Source organism: Anopheles ziemanni, chromosome 2 (assembly GCF_943734765.1).
Source record: "Anopheles ziemanni chromosome 2, idAnoZiCoDA_A2_x.2, whole genome shotgun sequence".
NCBI classification, from domain to species: domain Eukaryota; kingdom Metazoa; phylum Arthropoda; class Insecta; order Diptera; family Culicidae; genus Anopheles; species Anopheles ziemanni.
Window position 1 is genome coordinate 66,473,931 of NC_080705.1, and position 22,052 is coordinate 66,495,982.

General features: G+C 44.4%; 1 protein-coding gene across 1 annotated transcript; it reads right to left on the reverse strand.

The window, feature by feature from the left end:
- Nucleotides 1-9,951: 9,951 nt before the first annotated feature.
- Nucleotides 9,952-10,779, reverse strand: LOC131294142 (general odorant-binding protein 45-like). The gene has a single exon (XM_058322187.1). The coding sequence runs from the start codon at nt 10,777-10,779 to the stop codon at nt 9,952-9,954; it is 828 nt and encodes a 275-aa protein (XP_058178170.1).
- Between the last annotated feature and the right edge of the window lie 11,273 nt (nt 10,780-22,052).

A 22,052-nucleotide genomic window follows, 5' to 3' on the forward strand; every position in this document is an offset into this window, starting at 1 on the left:
AATATTAGCCTAACCCATTTCGGAATCATCTCCTCCATTTGTCAAGTTAAATTTACCGAAACAAAACACGCGCCTCGGCGTTCGAATTCGTTCTGCGGCACCGAAGAACGGCCGGGCCAGAGGGATCCGAGTTTCCAATGGCCACACTAGGCCGGGAATCTCAGCGCGGTTGTTTATGCTTAGGCATCGCCAGTACACATGGGTTTCACCCGGTCATGCTTTTACACGTGCCACCAGTTCCGATCGCAACGCTCGAAGGACATTTGCTCGGACAGTAGTGCAAACATAAACCTCCGCTAGCGTTTCCCAAATGGAAGTTGTTGTGACACCGATTCTGGCGTCAATATTAGGCACCGTTTGCTTAAAATCGGGTCATTTGGTGGTTCGTCGAGCAACAGCGATGTTCATCTCATCAAACACGGTGCCGTTATCGCTTGTTTGCCTGAACTGAATCGAAACATTTATTCTACCGAAAACTAATAAATCGAAGGCTACATTAGTTTTCACTCGAATTCTATATCACCGATAAATTCTCAAACTAAAAAATTCAAATCTTACTAAAAGGTTTGGCTTCGATGAGTAGTTAGCAATCAATGGAACAGATTTGTTTAATGTTCCGTGTCACTATTTATTCATGCTGCCCTACTATCCCCTCGTTGGGCATTATTTTTCATGCCAGTGTTACATGTTTCAATAAACCATTTTCCCACTACCATTTTTTTATTTCGTTCTGATCCTTTTGGATGTGTCTCCTTGCCTTCCCTTTTTGAAAACTGGACTGGGAGATTCGATCGTAAAATGGACAATCGAAAGTGAGCTTTTTTTCCTCGGAAGCATAGGAATCACATCCGATCAAAATGAATCGCCCGAAAGCAAACGGAATGGAACGAAAATGTTCCCAACGACTACAAGAGACAAACGATGACCATTTATCGTCCCGTCGCCTCTGGAAATGGGAAGAAAAATAATAAAACGGTTGCAAAGACCGGTGAAACAAGAGGAAACCCTTTCGTCCAACATTTACAACCGGGGGCCCGCTAGCGTTCTGTCCGATTCAGATTCCCGTGTAAAACTCACAACCCCTTCACCGGGTCCGCGTGTGTGCAGCTTGCAGTGCTTCGGTAAAAATAAAATGCAAACATTTGAAAACTGTGCTTGATATATGTTCGATCGCATGTTCGGTGCTTGTGCAGCCGGGCTGCATGTGGCTGCTTTTAGTTAGCAATTCAATTTTGCACCGTGTGCCCATATTCTGCAAATTTTCCACCATATCGTGGGTTTCCCATGGTTGCTTTTCCGTTGGTCAAATATTTGTATGAAATGAAACAGTTTAGGGCACGGTGAGCGAATGCGCGAAAGTTCACAACGAAATGCACACATTAGTCGGCAAATCCGCTTCCCGCACCGGGAAGCAAATGGCAAATGGTGTTGTAAAATTTCGCTTCTCAACACATTTGCAAACACGCTTAAAAAATAGTTCCTTCACATGCTCGGCTAGCGGCGCAAAAACTATACCACGTTTAATATGGATTGTACGATCATGATTAATATATTAACAGCTTTTATAACCTTATGACAATCTAAAAACTGAATTAGATTTGAGCTAGTGTGTCTATTGTGCAGAAAATCAGTTTTCAAATTTCTTTATCAATGATGAAAATTTAATTCGAAAGTCCTCTCTATTTTTTCCCGGAAATAAAATTCACTTTTTAAACTGATTTCTCCTTTTGACGACTAAAACCGATTCACAATAAGTTTTTGCAACTTCACAAAACTAGTACCATTTTCACCTGGCCTCTTAGGCCCTATTGGATGGAAAAACAAGTTTTACTCTTTGCCAAAAACCAACCAGCACTCGCACCGACGGGCGAGTCGGTCCAGCCCTTAAGGAATCCTTCCTACACCTGAGTGCCCTGTAAATCAACCCAAACACTCGAGCGGGCAATGTTGGCACATTGGCTATGCAAATAAATTAAATTGAGTCACTCTCTTCCTCTCTATCTTGGCAGGAGGCCCGTGTGAGCCCGCAAACCGATTTTCAACGCCCGACCGGGCAAATGGTTGGGCCCCAAAGTCTGGCCGTGCTAAGTGGTGGAAACGTTTGCCACTTTGCACAAGTTCGTTCTTTTGGGAGGCATTTTCCTTCAACCGGTGCCTGGCCTCGGCAAAAAGTTGCCTACAATTTTTCCCCCGCTCGTGTCCATATCCAAATTATCTTTTTCTTTCTACTTTAGGGCCCCGTGGTGGAGGTTCGGCCAGTGGTTTATTGGGCCAGTTGACGCACAAGTACACGAACGGTGGCTTTCCCCACTCGACGCTTTCTTCATTTTCGTCAATCATCTTTCGGCAAATGTTGACGTACGCCTTTGCAAAGGGATGGCCACCGGAGAAATGGCCATCGGATCGGAGGGGGGAGGTGCAAGAAACCAAGTACCCGAAACCCAGCGGTGGAGGAAAGTGGAAAAGCAGTCACCGGGCAAAATAAAAACCAACCGAACGAAGATAAAGCGACCCGGAAAACGGAACGGACGGCAAAGATCACGCAATTTAATCCACATCTCTTATCCTGGCCGGTGCAAAGAAGTTCATTTTCGCTAACAACGTTTGACTTTACCGCTGGGCACCGTTTTCACCGAGCAATAGCAGCGGGCGAAGGAAAACGATGCGAAGGAAGCGAAAAAGAAAAACGACGGGAAAGGAGCGACGCGGAATGGTGCGTTTCAGAATTTGATGGAAGGTCGCCCCCCGTCCCTTGCTTGCCCTTGCTTGGGCTCGGTGGTTCTGGGAGAGGGCCGGGAGCGGCACGAGGAAATTGCACGCGTGGCAAGTGTTTGGGAGTTTCTTGTTTAACTTTTCCATCGTAAAAACGATAAATAAGCGAACGAAAGGCGGAAGGTGGTACATCACCGGTAGCGCGCTGGTCGAAATTGGGGTGGCAAACAAGCACAAGGATAAGGATCGGGGACGGGGAAAGTTTTCTTTTTCTCGTCACCATTCGTTTACTTCGACACGGAGGTACGCGCGCTGCTCCCGGATGCTCAGTCTCGAAGTTCGAAAGTGTCCCGGAAAAAACGTCGAAGACATTATGAATTGTCGTTTCGGAGGCGGAGCAAATGGGTACGGACGAGCGAGGCCCCGAGGGTGGAAACGGAAGGTGGAGGGATGAAATGGTGCCAGAAATGGAGCACAGCAGCAGGAGGAAGGGGGAAGGGGAGAATATTCGTGTTCAGAAGTTGATGAGAAGTGCTCGGATCGCGCAAACTGGGCGAACGAAAAATATCGGACAAACTATCAGGAAATATCACAAGTGTTTCATTTCCCCTGGCGTGCTGGCGTGGCGTGGGACGGCAACAGGAAATTCTTTTCCACGATCGATAGCCAAAAGGATGTGCGGTGGATGGGTGGCGGTGCGCTGGTGGGAGATGAAAGACGGAACTGAAAGGAATGGTCACAAATTTCACCAGCAAACAGGGTGATTGTTTCCATTTATTCTGTGAAGGCACAGATTTTTGGTTTCAAAAGGTTTTCTCTTACAAACCTAAAAGCAAAGTTGTGGACCATGATATTTTGAAATATCAGAAAGTAAAAGTTTGAAGATTTTTTTTCATGAAGATAGTAAAATTCTACAAATTTTGTCACTGCATTTTGTTTATCAAATTTGTTAAATGATACTGCTTGAATTTGTATTGTTAAATTATGTTTAGTGTATAAACTATATTTTTTGAAAAAGGATCAATGCTTTTTCATTTTCAACAAACCATATTGAAGTAACTTATGGGTTAAACTTAGCCAAGTTCTGAATTTTGTTTCCAGCTGAAAATCCAATTGAACTGTCAATGAATAAATCTTACAAAGAAAATGTTCACCCGGTGGCATTCTGATAAGAGTTTTAGAAAGATTCTGGTAACACAGAAAACAATATTTTACTTTCAAACCACGATGCACCCTGTGAGATTTTAATTTGCTCGTACAAATCAACTCCTCCTCGAGAAGAGAGTCAGATAGCGAACGCCATTGGTTTTCGGGCAAATAGTACAAATTCCGACCGAGCACTGAGCGATAGGTCCCGGTGGGTGTTCCCGGAACGGGAGGGTGGGTCGGTGGAAATGTGGTGATAAATTTCCCAACCGCGGGAGGCCGGATACCGTTTGCCGGAAATGCGCGGACGAGAACAATTATCAGTGATGAGCAAAGTTTTCACAAGATCCATCGGGAGTTGGATTTTTTGTGTTCGGTTTTTCGTTTCTCATGGTACAGATACCCGAGTTCTCTTACTTTTGGTTGTGTTGTTCTTCACGTTCTTTTTGCTTTGATGTGTTTAGAACTATTTAGGATCGGCCGGAGATATCACGGACCGATTGCTAGCCACCAAACTACCTTCAAATGGGGCGCATTTTTCCGGCCGACGAATGGGAAAGTTCTTTTCGGGAATGGAGATTAACTTGAAACTTTCATGCAAAATGTGACACTTCACTGTGTCACCGGGGAGGGTGTCCATGGTGAAGGTAAAACTGTGGTGGGTGAGTCGGCACCAAGCATAACTTACCTTTTCGACGGTGGCTTCCAACGCTCGTTCCGATCTGATTGTCGGTCGACGACGGGTCTTCCGAGGTTCGCAGAATCGTACCCTCGGTTCCGTTTTTGGGGTGAGCCGAAGTATTTTACCAACCAACCATTTCCGGTATCAATGATGGAAACAATCTTGCACAAGAACAATTTCACCGCGCATCAAACGCCACCGGAAGCACTAAAGCTTCCGGCGGAGAACCCATCGAAAGTACTTACAAGCTCCCGTTTTCCCACGTGAAATTCAGATTGACTCGATAACGGTGCGGCAAACACCAAAGCTAGTGCACCGTAAGGAGGACGGTCGTCTGGAAAAAAACACACACACACACACAAAGAATGGAAAACTTTGCCATCCCGGCACCGAAGGACATTTGTTGTGTAATAGGATTTACAGGGAAAAATAAATTACTTAAATAAAGTCCCGGCTTTACGCTCGCCGGACGGGCGCAACAATCAAGGGGCTGCCCGACGCCGTAAGTCTGTTTGTTTTGCATGATAATCTGCTTTGTACCGACGCCGAGTGGCTTAGCGATTTTCGCCAAGCCGAGGGGGTGTAGTTCGTTCTGTTTTTCCTTTCCAATGTGCCGTACGGACAAAGTTTCCCATCTTTCCTCGCCACCAAAGATGAAGTAGTTTTTTGTACTTTGCGGGATAATGTAGCACGGAGTGGAAGTGGGTGGAATGTGTTTCGGGAGGGCGACACTTAATTAAACCGTTTTTCCTCATTCTTACCATTTTTTTTTAAACCCGATTATTGTCCACACATGGAACCGACACACAAACACACACGCACACATACCACGGGAGCTAAGCTGTTAAATATTGTACACCATTATGCGCAGCGCTCCTTTCGAGTGACATCCTTCTTTCCAGCCAAAAATATAATCCCTTCCGAGTGAACGGAAAAGGAGCAACAATAGAAGATGCTGCCCCTTTCCAGCGCCATGAATTTGACGAAAATTAAACATTTTCCAAAATAGGAAAACTTTCTCCATAACTCAGCGTCGCGCCATAAATAATACAATTTGTTAAGCCATGTCGCCACCATCCTCTCGAGTTACCGGCGAGCTTCCGGTTCCGTTATTTCTTTGCGTTGCACTTTTCATTCCTCCCACCTAATTCCGGACCGATGTTCCCTCTGCAGCACCCCTTCCGCTTCGGTCACTTCAGACAGCGATGTGTTTTTTTTTTTCGGGGGAACCGGAGTGATTTCATTCCGTGACTCTTCATTGCATCCGCACGGAGCGCGGAGCGTTTGCGATTTAGTGGACGCATTCTTCTTGTTTTACAGCTTGCCGTTTCTTGCCATGGCTTAATTTAGTAAAGAGTAATTTCGAGGAACATTTAGCTTGGGCGGAGCGTTTTCTATTAAGTCGCAGGAAAACCATTAGTTGTCTGTTGAGTGAGTCAAGTTTGCACCCATAAAGTCAGGCTTAATTATTTGTGTTCATGCAGGATTTGAAATTAATTTCCCGCTTTTATTATTTGCCTACTTTTAGCACATTGAGAACACCAGTTATTAAATCTTTACAAAATAAAAGGATATGATTTGTTTAAACTAATATAAATTAAGTTGGGTTTAGGGACGTTGTGCATATTTAAAAGAGTTCTTACAAAGATTTCGTATGTCCAATTCTTACACAAAATGTTTGTTCGAAATGAACTGCTACAAAACTTTTCAAATAATCACCAACCATTTACATATCAAATCATACACCAATCATACATTTCGGGTGTTTAGAACAAGTGTATGCTTTTGCAGGATATCCAACCAAAACTATACCATACAAGTGACCGGACTTGGAGTGCTTTTCATATTATCTTCTAGTTATCGGCAAGGTTTCATAGGATACGGAAGCTATGCTGATCTAAATTTGCTCCACTATCGCATGGGAGAAAAGTTGGAAAGCATAGTTATCCACAAAACTGTTTATCTACTAATCTCTACACTGCATGATAGGTTGTTACGATACACGTTAACAAAGTTACAACGCATTGAAAAGATGATCCCTCCCAGGGTGGTTTGATGGTAGAGCAAGTTAAATCGTAAAAGATTATCTATACGACCTACTTTGCGAAAGTAGTTTGGTGTGTTTAAAATAGATTCAAAATTTAGAACAGATTTACAAAAACTAGAGTAAGAGCAACCCAGTCAGATATTCACTACGTTCATCGTTATTTTTAATAAGACGGCGCACAGCAACCTAAAAATCAGAAATTTAGTTAATCAAAGTTCGTGTAGGAAACTTTTTCCACCTAACTCATACAGCCCTATTATAACTTGTGTCAATGTCAAGCAAAAGTTTCCCAGCTAAGCGAATAGAAATGTCATCCGTAGAGCAATCCCTTACCCTTTGCGACCGGGCTTATGCCACAACAATCCACCCTCCTTAAGCTCCCCGTAAACCTCTCTCCGGTGACCTTGCAGTAGCAAAGTCTCGACAAAAAGAAGCTCCAGCATGAATAGTTGAATAGGTTCCCGTCGTCTTTCGCGGGCGCGCTCGCGCCGTGCAGTCAAACTTATTGATTGTTCGTAGTTCCCTTTTCGTATGTTTTTCACGCCTTTAATGCTACCGCGTTGTGCTGCTGGAACTGATGTTAGAAGATCTATTCATACACGAGCATCGGTACAATCGTGCACTGGGAAGGAGTCACCGGGCGAGTCCCCACCGGTGTGAAGTGGAGTGATTTTTCCCGAACAATTTCCACCCGAGTTCGATAAAGTAGATAAATGAAGCCGAGAGGGGAAACCAGTTGAACAGATGGAAGCAAAACAAAAAAAAAATGAAACACAATCTTGGAAACGTACAACCTAAACTTAACACGAGCCAGCAACAGCATCGCCACGCGGTGTACAACAATGAATAATAATGAAACAAAACGAAACTAAGTCCCACCTCCGTCGGAGAACTCCGCTTCCAGCCATCTCGGTTCCGATGCCGAATCGGATTGTTTGCCGGGTCGAAAAATCGTGATCGAACTATTAAAAGATTGATTGGTTCTTGATGTTTCCCCTGGCCGTCGGTGCGATGGATGGATGGGATCAAGGGCTTGCTGCACGATGGAAGCTAAAGTTTTTTTTTCCATCCACCATCGCCCCTTCTCTCACCTTTCAGGACCCACCCGCCCTCGAGCTGATGTCTTTGAGTGCTGCCGGTAGGCTGCCAATCTTCTTCGCAGCCGCCGTTCGGCGAACGTGGGTGCCTAGCCCCTTAGCCGATGGAAGTCGATTGTCACTATCGATTGCCGTTGGTACCGCTTAAATGTCGCTTTGAGTCGCACCGTAAAGATCCGAATGCAATCGTAAGCCACCGGGTCGTTTACGGCTCCACGCTGTATGGTGCATTCGGTGGGAATGGGGGCTGTGGAAGGAGTTGGTCGAGCACTCTCAGAGTAGGATGGCATCAATCGAAACCAATTTCAAATAAGGCATGCGGGCACGAAACGGTGCGCCCAGGGTTCGAACTGGGCGACGTTCTCAATCAATTATGCTGCGAGCAAATAAACTGACACCGCGGAGGTTCGTTCATTTTCGCGTGCTTCCACGGTGGAACGCGAGGGGTGCTCGCGGGAGGTCCCGAGATCCGGTGAACCAAAGGGGGGGAAGTCCACGCTGGTCTCTTTCCGTCTTCGGTCACCGCATTTGCATACTACACAGTTACTCACGAAAAATAAATATCCCCCGATCAGATAAACAAAGTCACGGAAGCTAAATGACCAATTGCGATAAAAAGTGCTTGTGAGGAACGAACGATCGCTGGCAGTCTCGGTATTTATCCAACGGATTACGCTAATGATGGGAAGTTTTTTAAATTCAAAACCTAATCGCTGTGGAAAAAAGTCCTCGCATTTCACTAGATTCACGTTGATTATAACCAGTTTTAGTTTGTTTATCGCTCAAATAAATTAGATCCGTTGTGGACAGCAAAAAGCTGGAGAAAAGAGCTGGCAACTCGATAGACATAAGTAGTGTTGAAAGAGTGGACGAATTCAATATGCAAAGACATGTTTTTATCATCAACTCTCCATTATTTTTTCTTATAAGAAAATAATTATCATTTGAACAATACATTTTCCACCTAAACTAAAAAATAACCTGTTATTTTTTCCTATAGTGAAAAGAGTGCATCTTTTCCTATGTTTTCAAACTGGTTATGTAATGCCAAGTAGCGGAATTCGTTTCGTTTCTCTTCCACTTGAACACCAACGCAAATTAAAACTGAAAGACAATTCAAAATGACAAATAACATACAGTACAAATGGCACCTTCGCCCGGTACCCAGTGTTTGTCTTTCACTCTCATGAGCAGCTTTGAATTTTTTAAGTTTGACATTAAATTCTGATATTTGCTGTTGCAGAAGAGTTGCACGTGAAAAATATATTGTTCCAGTGTTAAGAATCTTTGTTTTTGGTACAACCGATCAAGATCAGAGGTGAATCGCAGGGTAAGCATTCTAAGCGGCTGCTTGGGGCCTCGTGTTCTCAAGGGCTCGTCCTTTTGGCCCATGATTTTTTTTAATTTTAGCGTTGTGATGAGTTAGTGAATTTACTTTTGAATGAAATGAAACAGCGAGAATAAGCCAACTTATGGAATTGTGTTTTTATGGAGAAAAGGTGCAATGTTTTTGAGTAAAAATGTGAGATTGAAGCACTAACGGAACAGAAGAGTTTTTTGTGGATGATTTACATGGATTAGCAAAAGTAATATCCTGCACATTTCCATATTTTGCAAAACATTATTGCTAACCTTTTTGTTTTCCATACATTCCACGATTGTTAATTTTGACAACTAAAACGAAAAAGAAATTCAATTAAAGAAATAAACTACTTGACAATTTGTTTTATAGAATAGAATATTCATGAAAAATGATTCTGTCGGAAAGTAATTGCTTAGAAGGCAAGAAGAATATGGCTTTTGGCTTGGCAAACTTTTTTTATATAATAACATTGAGGAAAATTGTAGTTCAATTTCAATTTGATTCTTTATCAAAAATGTGCGGTTCAATGTAAATTGAAATTGAATAATTTGTTTAGAGCTTATAGCTGCATGAGGCCCTTCGAACGCTTCATTCGCCTTTGATCAAGTACCAACCTACTAACGACATGCGCTGTTGCATTTCTGCGTTCATACATAAGAGTAAATAGCATGAGCAGTATCTTTACGATTTCCTCGTTGAGATTTTGTGTTAAATATATTCCTTGCATTAAAAATTTTCAAAATATTACCATACATGATTTTTATTGAAATTCCAAAGAATACTGTGGATGTTTTTCACTATAATTGTAGTTGAACTAGATAAATAACACTTGGCGATACCATAACCACTTCGAACGATTTGCTGTGCGGAGCTACTTTGTAATACACTTTTCAACTGGTTGCAACTAATCCTCGTTGGAGTCGGGCAGCTCGAACTCCGTTATCACGTTGCGCACATTTTCGAAACATTTGTACAGCATATTGTACGCCCTGCGACACGGACTGCAACTTGTTCCGGTGTGCCGCATCAGGCACGCTTGAGCATCCTCTTTGTACTTCCGTTCGTCGTGCCCCTCACCGTACTGCGTGTAGACCAGATCCAGGTTCACGCCGTACCGATCGGAGTAGATCCCGGTCTGGACACCGATGCAGCGCACCAGACAGTGCACGTTCAGGTTCTCGTCCAGTTCGTCCTCGGTCAGACTCATCAGGTCCTCGACCGTGATGCGGTGCACCTCCATGCACCGGGCGGTGACATGCAGCAGCTGCATGTTGTCCAGAGGCACGAAAACCCGATGCCGGTGCAGGTTGCCGTAGTTGTGGTAGAAGCAGAGAAACGACTCGAACGCTAGATCGCAGAAATCCTTCCGAGGCGCTTGGCTAGGCAGCTTATCCAGGCAGGCTTGTGTCCGATTGACGTTCGCCGTGTCACCGCTGGCGGCGTTGAAGTAGAGGCCTAACAAATGCATCCGCATACCGGTGTAGTCGTTCCAGAAGCGGCCACTCACTCCGACGCACCTTACCAGGCACTTGGTGTCGTTGTCGTTCCGCAACACACCGGTGCGCAGCGAGGTCATCTTTGACGGTGCGATTGACAGCAGTTCGGCACACTCCAGGACCAGCTCGTCGAACGACTGCTGAAGGAAGCTGTGCTTCGCCCAGCAGGTGACACCCATCACACCAACCACGACCAGTGCCAGTGTGACGAATCCGGCAGCACTCCGGCCCACCATGGTTTGCTACGGCGACGACTTCAGCGACTTCGAGCGCTCTTCGAAATGTTTCATAACTGAGCGCACCTGCTCCGTGGTCGGCGTGCTTTATAGCGATGCAGCGCAATTCGGGTGCGTTCCGGGGCCATTGGCACGTACGTGGCTGTCGCCGGAGAAAAACGCACACTTTCCGAAACCCCGGGAGCGCGATTGACGGAGCGCGCCAACGTCACGTACTTCCGACACCAGCTGTGGCCCATTAGCTCGAGAGCGGTCCTGGTCATTACGACACCACAATTGGCCGTACAAAATGTTGGCCGCTGCTTACACGATGCAAACCCATTGCGTATCTTATCGAGAACTGATGGAAAATCAAGCAAAGAGAATATTTTCACCGATAGAGAAGCAGTCGTGCCCCGGGCTCACCCCGGACTTGTGACAGTATGTCAAAACAAATGTTTCTTGAACCTACAACGGGGACACATTTCACTTTCGCTTCGTAAGGCGAGAAGCAGTCGATAAGCACTATGAGCGATGTACTCAACATCTAGTTTCTCTTTTAGCCATTTTCAAAGTTCTTTCAATTATGTCATCAAAATGGATACATACAAATAATACAATGTACAGGTATAAAAACTATAGACTAAAGTAATGAACCCTTTACGTTAACATTAAATATACAAATTTTAACGATTTTTCATGCAAAACCGGAAAACGCTAACAACTTTCTATTGAAAGGAAAATAAAGAGTAGCATTTCTTTTAAATTTAGAACAAGTTTGACAACTGCATCATTTAAATGGACTCCGCCGTGGCCAAAACATTAAACCATCTAAGTTTGATTATATGTTAAAACACCCAGATTTATCGCAGACCACGTGACCAAATTTTATTTGAAAAGAAACGGCGACAAGTGGTAAAAAAAAACCCTGGAATTTTATGTTTGCACATTTAAAATGTTTTGGGGTCTCTGAACTCCCATAGAACGCAATATCGTGCCTGAAAACCAGCGAGATGGAAGAAGTGATAAAAAAGCACAAAGTCACTGTGCTTCCTATCAAGACTTCCGGCGTATGGGGAAGTGTGTAGTGTACAGTGCCTTCTGGAATTAAGTAACTTTCAGAATTGATCCTCCTTATGCCTCTCAACTTAAACCAATCGAAAAAAAATTTACAACAATTAAAGGTAGGACCTATTTCAACATTTTAAAGTCCAAACGGAGTAGCATTTCGTCATGAATGCCTCACAACAACTGAAAAACCATATTTTTTAGCCATATTTTTTGAAAGTTCTTAAAAGATGTAACTTTACAATAAAATGTATTTCGTTCAATTAACTTGGTTAACTTTCATCCTATCACCGATGAATATTTGTTTTTTTTTATGCAAACATTAGAACCAGATTGTTTTCACTTAGAATCTTTAGAAAGAATTTCCCATGACATTAGAAAGAACAATTGTGCTGAACAAAATATTTAAAAATATAGATAAGTAACGGTAAATTCAAACCACGAAATGAAAAATTCACTTAAACATACAATTTTTTGAACAAACGCGCTGGGAAAAGGTTAAGAAGGCTCATCGTCTTTAATGGGTCGGCCATCTTCTAAATTTTTTTGATAGAGTCTCTAAATGACGCTTGCGTTATCTTAATACCTCCTGGGATCATATTAATAGGCTGGATGGCTTCACTAAAGACCTTGGCCATCGCGCTAATAGATGGTAAAGGAATCACTGTTTGCTCAATAAACCACTTTATAATCCATATCATTTGTTTTATAAACACTCTGAGCAATGTTCGGCGTTATGCAACAAAATGCTTTAAATCAATGTAATGAATAAACAATGACATTTAACATACTTGTGGATCCAAAACTTCCTGGAGTATGTCTATTATATAAGAGATCTATCCAGTAATATGATAACCAACGTATGCAGCAAAAACGATCGAGACCATAAAAACCTTTCCTACTCTGATTAAATCGTGGCACACGCTAAATCTATGTCCATTCCAGTTAAATCCCGACATTAAATCCTGGTAATTGCTGTTGCAGTAAAGATGCGCGTGAAATAATCTCGGTTCAAGTTTTAATAATCTTTGGTCTTTATTTAAATTAATTGAAATTGAAACAGAATAATTTAAATTAATGTAGTGAATAAACAATTAAATTTCACATACAAAATTCAAGGCATTCAAAACTTCCTGGAGTTTGTCTATTATATAAGAGATCTATCCAGTAATATGATAATCCACGTTTGCAGCAAAAACAAACGAGACCACAAAAGCCTTTCCTACTCTGGTTAGATCGTCGCACACGCTAATTCCATGTCCATTCCAGTTAAGGGGTTAATGATTTCATCGACCGGCTCCCGGAAATACCGAAAAGCGTTCGCGCGCCCGTTCGGTACTATTTCCTCTAAATCCCGCGAAATGCAAAGCCAATTAGCTCGCACACCTATAGCGCGTAGCCACTGTTTGGCCCAAATGATTGGCAGGTTCGACCGATAGCAGAGGGCACCCGCGCACGGACGAATACACCGGACGGAGAGCACAACGAAAAGGCAACAGGAAAAAGGGATTTCCACCCATTCGGGAGGGGAGCGAGCTCGGTCTATAATTTGACATGTTTTCGCACCGTGGGTACATTCAAGTGTCAGTAAGTCAATAGAATCTCCTGGCCGATATTCCACGGAGTTGTCTACTGTCGTTACCGGTAATCTCTGCCGGAATCACCACACATACATACGCCTCGCATAACCCCTAGAGGAGAGTGGACGTTTCCTATCGTCGTCCAGAATGCGTCGCCGGACCGACGGTGCGGGTGTAAAAATAACATCCGACCAACAACGGACTGGTTACTGACGTACTTATCGCACAAACGTACTGCACACACCATCGACGACTGCCCTTTCCAAAGGCGGGGGGAGGGGGAGAGTTGATGGCCGTGTGCGGTGATGGAAGGGTGCAAAAAGGGGTGCCATTCTCGTTAGACAGGTTGACGCTGAACGTTCTCTATCGGTCTGACATCGACGTCGTGTCAGATTAACACACATTATACCGCACACACTCATCGCGCCCCCTCGGGGGGGACACTATACGGTCTGCGTCGATTGTGGTGGTGGTGAAGAGGACCATCGCGAATGCACCTTCTCTCGCGGGTTTTGCGGATGCAAATGCGAAACGCTGTAGGCCTCTCGAAAGCGGCGGGAGGTTTCTTCTCGTTACGTTGGCTTGAGCGGAAAAGAGACGGTGACTCCACGCACGGAGTAGGAGGCTGCGGTGTGGAGGCGTCGTGCCATCAGCGGGCCAACACTCGCGCGTGTTGGTGATACTTTCGCGCACCATCGCACAACTGGCCGGGCCGCGAAGACGTTGGGGCGGTGTTCGTATATGCGCTACTAAACCGGTTCCGTAACAGCTGTACCGCGAGCACTCGCGAGCAGCGACGCCGCACGGACATACACACCTGGGCGGGGTGGAAACGGGGACCACGCGGGGTGCGGGAACGTGAACGTACGTCAGCTGCCTTAACTTTGAACTTGAGCCAGATGGCAGCACCTTACGGTGCCGGGCAGCGCTCAGCTGTTTTCGCGAGTGGAAAATCATGCTGGCAAGCGGTTAGGCCGGTTTTTATTCCACCTTTAGCTCCCCTTCCCCCCTCAAACCTCTCTTACTTGGCGAACCAACGAATGGCGGTAGGGCCGTCAATGTGTAGACCTGATGCATCTCAACTTGCTTCGTTTCGGCTGACCTACTTCAAACTCACTGAAAATGAGTGAAAATGACACGTGAGGTGTCTTCCAAAAACCACTCCTCCAAAGAAAGCGATACGAGCTGCCCATCCAGTACCTCCCGATGGCATAAACGCACCACTTCCCGAGGCTCTAGGTTGAAGATAGTCTGAATTACCCCTTGAATTGCCCACTCCACTCCACACTCGCCACTTCAACCTCGGGCGAGGGAGAAACCATGGGCCCTCCACGCCCTAAAGGTGCAAGTGCAGCCGAATGCACAATTTATCAGCTCGTTTGCAGCACATACGAGGGTTTCTGTGTGAGTTTTCTTTTGGCCGTGTTTTCTTCTTCAGTCCCACGAGGAATAAGAAATCGTCCGACCAAAAGGGTGGCCTTCGGTGGCTATCTTATCACCTTACGGGCCTCGCACCGTTGTCCGTCCACAGGCTGGAGTGTGTTATGCTTCGTTTCCCGTATCAAATGTGCAGTACCATTATGGGTGCAGCATAAGTTGTAACCTCAATAACCCTCACCACACACTCCACAGCATTCGGATACGAGGGATCGAGCTTGAAAAGTGTACTGGCCAAATTTTTTTTTGGCAAATTTTGTAGCTTTGGAGACTTGTAAACTTATTTGGAAAATTGGTAATATAAATGCTAAGTGTTTAAGAAATATCTTAAACATGAAAACTACTTTAAATTAGTAAAAAAAAAAATAATGGAGAGTATATAAAATGTTATATTTTCAGTTAGTAGTGACAATTGATTTTCACTTTATTGTGGTTGCAGTAAAACCAAGATTAAAAATTGAAAATAATAAACCGTTACCTTGTTAAAAAACTTGAAATGAGCTGGCAAGCAAGATAATTTTTGAAACTGAAAGACTTGCCCTTCGCTCTTTCAAATCCCCCCGTCCAATTCCGTTTGAAATCTTGCACACCATCGAACAAAAAAGTACCCACCTCCTTGCAGGCACCTCGAAGGAAGACGAGCGCACAATTGAATTGCATGACCAAGATAATATTGTAAACACACCGTAATCGGTTTCGTGTAATGTGTTGCCCTGTTCAGCCACTGCCACCCTTGTGCCACCCGCTGATGAATAATTCAGTGTGACTCCGGAGGCCCAACGTCGTCGTCGTCGTCTTCGTCGGAAGATACCCTACCTCATATGCCTTGTACGCCCTCGTCCCTTTCGGTGTTCCTTGATGCTTTTTACTGGACGGCTTTTCCCCCCTCCCGGGTGCATTTCTTTCGCCGCGTGGCCACCGCGAGTGGCTGGCGTGTGCCAAAGTTCCCAGGGGTCGATTGAACTGCCTTGGGAGAAAGCGGCCGATGCTCTCGTCTCCTGGGTAGCATCGTCGATATCTGGTGGAAGTGTGAGTTTGTTGTGATAAGGAGAATAATATTTACTTTTGATCGTGTCATTCAGATCCGGTGAAGATATTTTGATTGACACCACGCAATGCCTTTTGTCATGACTTATTTTTATTCTACCACTGGGGGCCCTGTTGACGATATTGACCTTCGTTCGTTAGAATATAGTTCCACGCCTTACCCACAAGCCCGCCTGACCACATCAAGAACATCCTCCGGGTTTGGTACTTGGCCAACCGCCCGCGAATACGGAAGCCGAAACAAGATATCCATAGATCATACGCATGCATGCACCTCACGGTCACCCAACTCAGGCGGATGAAGAAGTCCGTTTGTTTTCAAATTTAGAACCACTTGATTACGGTGAAAATATTTTCCACCGTTCCAGTCGCACCCCGGAGTGCAGAACGTGAAGACTCAAAACAAATACTACAGTGGAGGACGTCCTTCAGCGAACCATCTGATTCTCGGACGCGCGCAACCACGCAAGGTCGTAAATCGTACCTGTCACACCAACCCTCTTCCTACTTGGCACGACCGATGCTAAATTTTACGCAATACCAACCACCTCCTAATAACTGCTGCCCGCCCAAACGAAAACCCAACTCGATCTCCGCCCGATCGTGGCCAAAACAAACCTCCCACCGGTAATCGGCGGTGCATTTTCGAGCTGTACGTTACCGCTACTGCTCTTACCTCCGGTTCCTCGTACCGCTACCCACGCCCGGTACTGCCCTAGATTAAACTTTGATCTCATTAGTTTTGCTTCCTGACGGGTGGCAAAATATATTAGCTCATCAGAAAACTTTCACCAACCACCGACCGGCAGAACGGTTCCGAGTATCGCGGTTCGCCAAATGCCACGACTCCCCCCCATGAATTGTCGATTACTTTTCCACCGACGACGGGGACGACGCTTCGGGTCGGCACATCACTAATGGGTGTGCCTCAAATATCGTACCGCCTTACGTGCGCCCGTCGAGTAGTTCCTGCCACCACCAACGAGTGAAACGTGCACACACACACACCGTTTCGCCTGAGTTTTCCACCAATTTTCCACCCCAACAACCATCCGACCTTTACCTGGTTCTCTGAAGTGCAACACACACACCGGTGCCGGCACACCATTGCCCCTTCCCTCCAACCTCAACCCCAACCGTTCTTCGTTCCAACCGGGAGGACTAATGAAAACCAAGTCTCTATTTTCTTGGCAATGAATTTGAAATTTTCCCCCGTGATGCACAAATTTCCCACTGCCAGTGCAGTTCGCCACATGCAAATGCAAAAGGGATGCTGCAAAAAGGTTTCCAAAGGGGGTAGGAAAGGGCAAGAGGGAACGGCAAAAAAGGGATTCGCAATGAAATGCATTTAAATTTACACCCGCAACCCGCGCACGAAAAACCGTAAAGTGAGTAGTTTACGCTGCATTAGGCGCTAGATGTAAGTTGTCTTAAACGTTTGCTTTTTTCATTTTTGTTTCATTTGACAGTAGCGTGTCCGCAATGGTGGAAAATTGAAGCTCGGAATTCGTCGGTAAATAAAGACACCCATACTGGGTGAAACGTAGCAAAACGTAGGTTCACCACACCAAGCGTGACTTCGAGCTGAGGAAATGGATTGACGGTTTCGTGGGTTATAAATCTTATTATTTCTCTCCAGTTAACCAACAGGTCTGTTCATGGTCACTTTTACACAGTGCAAGAATTTTAATTTTCAAATTTATTGTCTTCTATATCAACGATTTTCGGTGAATATTTTATAATTAATGTTCATCCTTTGTTTTCTTTTCGAAGGTTATGAGTCTCCATAGCTTCAGCGCTCGTTGAGTCTCTAGATCAGGGGTCGGCACAGGTTTTCCAAAAAATGGGTTTTCACTGATAATTCGATAAGATTTCAATATTGCGAGCCTTATTTTATTTCATAATGAGTGTGAAAATTAAATTACTTCAATGTTGCTACTTTGGAGGCAAAGTAAACGAGTAATAACTCGGATTTTGGCCGAGACTCACTACGCCAATAAATTTTAAAACGATCAATGAAACAAATACGAAGAAAAAGTCTAACAAATAGAATAAAAGAAAGTCGTCTGGTATTGAACAACTCGTTTAACAATTTTAATCTTCATTTTGGGAAAACACCAAACTGACATCGTGAAAAAATCCGATAAGCGTTGAGATGAGTTTTTTGTATGAAGCTCAAGTATTTCATTAAGAGACGGGTACATTTTCTTTAGTTTTTAAAGAATCTTGTCCTCAACAAGACTTGAGTGAAACAAGTTTGAAGCGTTTTTTGCAAGGGAAAGTTCGCTCCTCTAACATTTGACCCACTGCCAACCAACCACACGTCCTACTGCCCTTCCCCTAGCATCCCTTCGATTCAAGGTCAGCATGGCGCAGAAAAACGCGTGTCACTTGGCGAACCTGAATAAACACCGGGCAGAACCACACCACCCACTCGCCCGTAACGATGGCGGTATAGATGTTTCTAATTTCATTTGCATATGATCCCCTCGGTTGGTTCGGTGCGGGTGACACGTTACGCTTCAGCCCGGGCCCGGTCCTTCCCTGCTCGAAGTAACCCGATCGGATCGCAGAAGAAGTTTGAGGGAGAGAGGTGGGGGAGCAAACCGCCTTCTAGGAAGACCAGCGTCATAAACTCTTGCCTCCGACATCGACGAGGCGCGCCGTTGCTGGCAAAACCGAGGCGCCATCGATTCGGGCGACAGATGAAAACTGCATTAATCGTGTCACACAGTCCCACGCGCAGCTGTTCGGGTGCGATAAATGCAGGGCTTGTCGGTTCGGTCAAGCGATCTCTTCCACGCCCTTCCCTTCCGCGTGCAACTCCGCTGCACATATGCATACAAATTGTTATTCCAAGCCACCAAACCCCCGCCAACCGGCTTCGAAATGAGATTTCCATTTTCGTATTCGATTAAATTCACTTTCATTAATTACTAATCGTGTTCGAATGAATAAATTATAGACTGTAATGCGTCCGATTATGCAATGGAACGCGGAACGGCAATTGTATCTGGGAGGAGGGGAGAGGGGGAAGCGGGTGATAGCCATCACGCGATGCACTCTGGACTGGTTGGGGTGGCATCAATTTGCACTAAGATTCTATCTGCGCTTCGGCCTGCCAGTGCCCGATCCGGGTGTAGGTGATTCGTATCGGGTTTAGGGTGATCCGTCAAAGCGCTTGCGCCGCTAGCATTAATGATCAGATTGATGTAGATTTATGGAAGAACTTAAGCGCTAAATGCTTACGGTGTAACAGCCCACTCGCCGTGTCCTCGTAATCTGGGCCTAATTAAATCGTCAAATACTGCTATTGTTTCAAGAGCGTTTGCGTGAGATGTACACGTTTCGATAAATTGAGAAGAGGAAACACGAGCATAATATTTTGTTTTACATAAATTGAAGAATAATTTGACGAATGTAAGCCAACGGATATGATTTTACCAATACTTCCAAAGCTGGGAGTGTTTCAGTCAATTATATATTTAGACAACACGAGGAACCGTTGTATACGAATGAGTTGTGTAACAACCGTTGGTATCATTTTATTCATAATTTTCATTCTATTCCATAAGACCAAAATTAAACATTAATTATAAACAGTACCTTAGGTGTACATACTTTTAAACGAGTAATTTTTGACATGCTTGTTTAGTTTTGGTCATAACATAATGCTGTACAAAATATTAAAACACCATTACTCTTAAAACAGTACTACGTAAACTGTAGCTTGTAAAAACGTTTTTTTAGAGAAAGCATAGAAAATTTAGAAAATAATAACTTCAATAACCCCTCTATTATTTTTAGTGTTCGTAATAACGATTCGCGACAGCCGAGCGGTAGCGCCGGTTAGAACATCGGCCCATGAGCGCCGGGGCTCACCACCTCGACGGCGTGGGTTCGAATCCCAACCGAGACCGGACCCTCCCCTGTACGAGAGGACTGACTATCCACGTACAACAGGGAAACAAGTCTCGTAAGCCCTTAACGGGCAGGCATGACCAAGAGGTCGTTACGCCAAGAAGAAGAAGAAGAAGAAGAAGAATAACGATTCGTTCGTTAACCCTAAAAATCCTTTTTGGCATGTTAGATTTTTGGTGAAAGCATAGAAAATTTAGAAAATAATGATTTCAATAACGTAATACTCCTCTATTATTTTTAGTTTTTGTATTAAAATAATGTTAACCCTAAATGTTTTTTGGCATGTTAGATTTCTAGTGTAACCTCCGCTCAAACCTACCAAGACCGTTGCCATTCTTGGCAGGATTCGTACCGCACATTCCGTGCGGTCACAACCGTTACTTTTCCCGGTAGAATCGATTACACCGAAACCGATCCGAGGGGCTACTCCAGTGCTAGCTTTCGCGTGCGGGAGATAGCCAAGTCACTCCGCCCGACTTTGGCTTTGGCTCCGGGGCCCGGGTGCCGGCTTGGGGTCCACTTTGGTTAACTTTTCCCAGGCCTCCATTAGTTGTAATTGCGTCTAATTAATCATTTACCTTTGCATAAATTAAAGCCCCGTAATCTACACCAGTTGCATGCCCAAGTTGGTGCAGTTAAACGGCAGACTGACCGAAATGGAGATCGGCAGCGGGCTCGTGTTTGCATTTCAAACCCGACCGCCGAGCCGACATGAAATTTGAATTTATGCTGCTGCTGCTGCTGACTACCGTGTGCACCCTGGGGTCCTGGAGGTTTTTCCTCGCTGCGGAACCGACGGTGCGACGAAAAATGATCCATAATTATGCCCGTCGACACCGTGCACTTTGTGCGGCCCCTTCTGCAGTCGTGTTAGAAGTTGTGAAGGTGAAGAAAGCTAGCGAAACTTTATTGAAGCGAGGTTTCGGTGCAGTTGTGCGTTAGCTGCAACCAACGATCAGCGGGTAAAAATGCATTTTGAAGGTACGCTGGGTAAGTAATAAAGTATCTTTATGTTTTCGACAGGTAGCCGATCTTAGGTTGTCCATAACGTGTTGTGCAAGTGTGGGAGAAAAGAATTGTAATATATTGGTAGTTTGAATCATGACGAAGGAATTTGGATAAAAAGTAAGAAAGAACCCTAAAAAAAATCAATGAAATAAAATGCCACTGTTTCAAATTTTCTTTTAGCAAAACGTATTATCGAAATTATAATTAAACCATACCGGCCTACATTAAACTATTATTAACATGTTGGTGAGTGTGTGTTTGTGTGTCAAACATTGCAAAGTGGATAAATTACGACCCGCATGGATCTGATAACAAATCAATTAAAACTGGTAATTTGCAGATTGCAAATTGTTTGACCCCGGCCTCAGCTGCCCGGATGAGCCTGGCGCAAATGGATAACAATTAACATTACTCATAATTGGATGAATGTAAAATCCAAATGGCACACATGACCACTGGCCGGTGCCCAGCGGTGACCACAGGAGCATGGCTCATCGCCACCAAACAATGATTTAATCTCGCCCGGTCCGGGTGTGTTTGATCTGTACTATGAAGATTTATGGGGCTTACCCGGTCCGAGGTCCGTGCGCGGGAAATTCCGCCCGTGTATGCACGCCCATGTTTCTGGTGGGCATGTCCCACACGCGCCACGGGGCTGATAGCGAGCGAGGGAAACGCGAGCCCGTTTGCACAGGTGAACGCGATGATTCAACATCAGAGTGATGAGATCAGAGCAATATTTAAGGCCGCCGTATTCACTAAACGGGGTAGAAAATTGGTAAAGAAACACGTAACGACGGTGGCGTGGGCCGAGTGCTTATCATTTTTATCTCGACAAATATGCTAGGAATGCGGGAATGTTCTTTGTTGGCTTAATAGCTTCTTGGGCGGATTCAAGTTTGTTTCGAATTCATTGCAGTGTTTAGACAATGATCCATCGTATTTACCTTGTTTTATATTTAGCTTACCAGTTTTGTTTCGATTTAATAACTACCTAGTATTTTGATTGCAATATTGTTAGTTTTTGACTTAATATCACAGTAAAAATCCTTAATTCATGTTTTCTTTTTCTTAAATAAGTCTGTCTATGATAGCTGATTTAATAGCTTCTTGGTAGGATTCGAGTTTGTTTCGAATTCATTGCAGTAATGAAAATGATCCAGCATATTTATCTTGTTTTATTTTTACCTCACCATTTTTGTTTCGGTTTGATAAATACCTAGTATTTTGTTT

Excerpts from the sequence above, each read along its gene's own strand:
- LOC131294142 (XM_058322187.1), bottom strand. The coding sequence starts at position 10,779 with ATGGTGGGCCGGAGTGCTGCCGGATTCGTCACACTGGCACTGGTCGTG.